General features: G+C 69.1%; 1 protein-coding gene across 1 annotated transcript; it reads left to right on the plus strand.

Moving 5' to 3' along the window:
* The first annotated feature begins 223 nt into the window (after positions 1-223).
* Positions 224-868, plus strand: LOC130836450 (basic proline-rich protein-like). The gene has a single exon (XM_057708464.1). It carries the CDS (start codon positions 224-226, stop codon positions 866-868), a length of 645 nt encoding a protein of 214 aa, XP_057564447.1.
* Positions 869-2,383: the final 1,515 nt, after the last annotated feature.

Here is a 2,383-nt window from a genome sequence, read left to right on the forward strand (position 1 = left end):
GATGAGCCCCGTTGGCCTGGCTCCTGACGGAGGCGCCTGGACACTGAAGGCAGGAGGGGCTGCAGGCCTTAGCCAGGAAAGCCCCGGGGCGCGATGACCCCGGCCGGGGGAGGCGACGGCCTGCCCCAGGGGACTGCAGCATTACGGTGCTCGCGGCCAGGCTGCGGGACTGGACCCGCATCCCTGCGGCTCCTGCACAGCCCGGGTCCCGGGACATCCTCGGATGGCCGTCTCTCCTCCCCCAGCACCTGCTCCCACGTGTGCCGCACAGAAGAAGATGGGAAGGGGCCACCTTCGGAGACTAGGCTCTGAGCTCCGTGGGGACCGGCCGCCACGGGTACCCGGCTCCAGAGGCTGCGGGAGCCAAGGGCTGTGGCCGCCGGGGTGCAGGTGTCAGCACCGGCACCAGATGGGGGGGCCGTCAGGACTGCCAGGCTGCGGTCCCCTCACCCACCACCCACCGCCCACGTGGGGCCCCAGCTGCTGGAGGATGGAGGAGGGGCTGTGGGTGCCTGGCGGCTGGAGGGAGACCCCGAAGGAGGCTCGCCTGTGTGCCAGGAGCCCAGGGGAGCCTGGCCCCCGGGGCCCCTCAGAGCCCTCAAGTCCTCCAAGCTGGACACACCTGGACAGTGCCTCCTTCTTTAGCCCTAACCTGGAGACTGTCCTGAGGGAACCTCTGGGAACTCCGAGCCCCCAGGTTCATCCAGGCAGGACCGGGGGAGGTGGGGCAGAGCCAGGGATGCAGCTGCCTTGCCCACCAGCCGGGAGCTCCGGGCAGCCAACTCCAGGGACCCAGCGTCCTCTCGCCTCCAAGGAGGCCTTCCAACCACAGAGCCCAGGGGACGCGGCCCCAGGGAGGCCAGCCTGAGACTCCAGGCATGTCCAGGGGGTGGGCTTCCTCGTCCAGAGCCTCCCTCCATGGAAACCGCGCAAAGAGCTCGGCCCACGTGGGACTGTCCTCCCCCAGGACCTGGCCACACGTGGGAGCTGCCGGGGCTCCTCTAACAGGCGCCCAGTTCCCGGGGGAGACTTGGGAGCAGCTGCAGCCCCACGGGCAGACTCCGCGAGGAGGCGGGGCCCTTCCCAGCGCCAACCAAGGAGCCCACTGCACACGACCTGGGGGGCGGCCGGTCCCCCACACGCGCCAGGCGCAGGGAGGCCGGTGGTGCGGGCGGGGTGGCCGCGTGTCCCGTCAGCAGCGACCTGGAGAACGTGAGCATGCAGAGCGGCTGCCAGGCTGCAACCGGGGAAGAAGCCGAGGAGCCGACGGGGACGAGGAGGTCCCCCGTGCCTGGTGACAGAGCTCGGGGACCTGCCTGCCACTGCAGAGTAGACGCGTCTTGGCTCAGGGCCCAGCCAGCCCCTCGGAAGGGGCGGCCCAGGCCACAGGCGTTCCCATCCTGCCCGGGAGGCCGTGCGGTCGGGTGTCCCGGGGCGGGCCCCCCGGGCCTCTGTCCGCAGCGTGTGGACGGCCGTCTCCTCCCCGTGTCCTCACGGGACTGTCCCTCTGTGCGTCTGGGTCCCGATCACCTCTTGCTGTAGGGACCTGGTCGTGTGGGATCAGGGCTTGTCTCGCCGTAACCTGGAGAGACGACCTCCAAACGCAGTCCCGTTCCGAGGTACTGGGGGTTAAAACACCAACGCAGGAATCTGGGGGACACCATTCAGCCCACAGCAGAGACCAAAATGGAACCCAGATGACACGGACCGCCACCACCCGGCCCACGTGCTCCGTGAGAGGACCCCCCTCCCCGCTCACGGGACAGCTGGGAGGCCCCCGCAAACAGAGGGACTCTGAAGGGGGGTGACTGCTTACCCCAAACCAAGCGAGAGACGCGGAGCTCCATTCGCGTCTGTTTTGCTCCTAGGGGGTTATTTTAAGCCTTTGCAACCACAGCTTTTTGAAGATTGTATTTCTCGTTTCACAGAAATCTCTGATGTTGTGATTGCGATGATACATTTTGGTGACAAACGGGCCAGCGTAGCGGAAGCACAGGGGCCTTCGCCCTCCGGGGAGCAGGTGCCTCGTACGTGAGGAGGAGGAGACGTCCCTGGGGCACAGCCGCGCCGCGGTTCCTGAAGCGCACGGCGAAACCCTCGAGGGAGGCCGGGGCTCCAGACTCTCCGGGACGAGGACGGGGACGGGACTACAGTTCGGTCGCCCCCCGACAGCTCCTCCGAGGGCCCAGGGGCCTGGCTGACGCTCAGAGCAGCCGTGGGGCGGGGAGCGGCCCGCCTGACCGCAGGTCCTCCCCTGCCCGGCCGACGGAGAAGCCGCCCTGAGGAGGAGGCGACCCTGCGGCCGGAAGACCCGGGGCCCAAGCGCCAGGGCGGAGGGCGGGCGGGGTTGTCAGGGCCCGCAGCCGCGGTCAGGGTGGGCACA

The sequence above is a fragment of the Hippopotamus amphibius genome, chromosome 15, assembly GCF_030028045.1.
Source record: "Hippopotamus amphibius kiboko isolate mHipAmp2 chromosome 15, mHipAmp2.hap2, whole genome shotgun sequence".
NCBI classification, from domain to species: Eukaryota; Metazoa; Chordata; class Mammalia; order Artiodactyla; family Hippopotamidae; genus Hippopotamus; species Hippopotamus amphibius.

Bases quoted from the DNA above. Each gene is read 5' to 3' on its own strand.
- LOC130836450 (XM_057708464.1), top strand. From the start codon at position 224: ATGGCCGTCTCTCCTCCCCCAGCACCTGCTCCCACGTGTGCCGCACAG.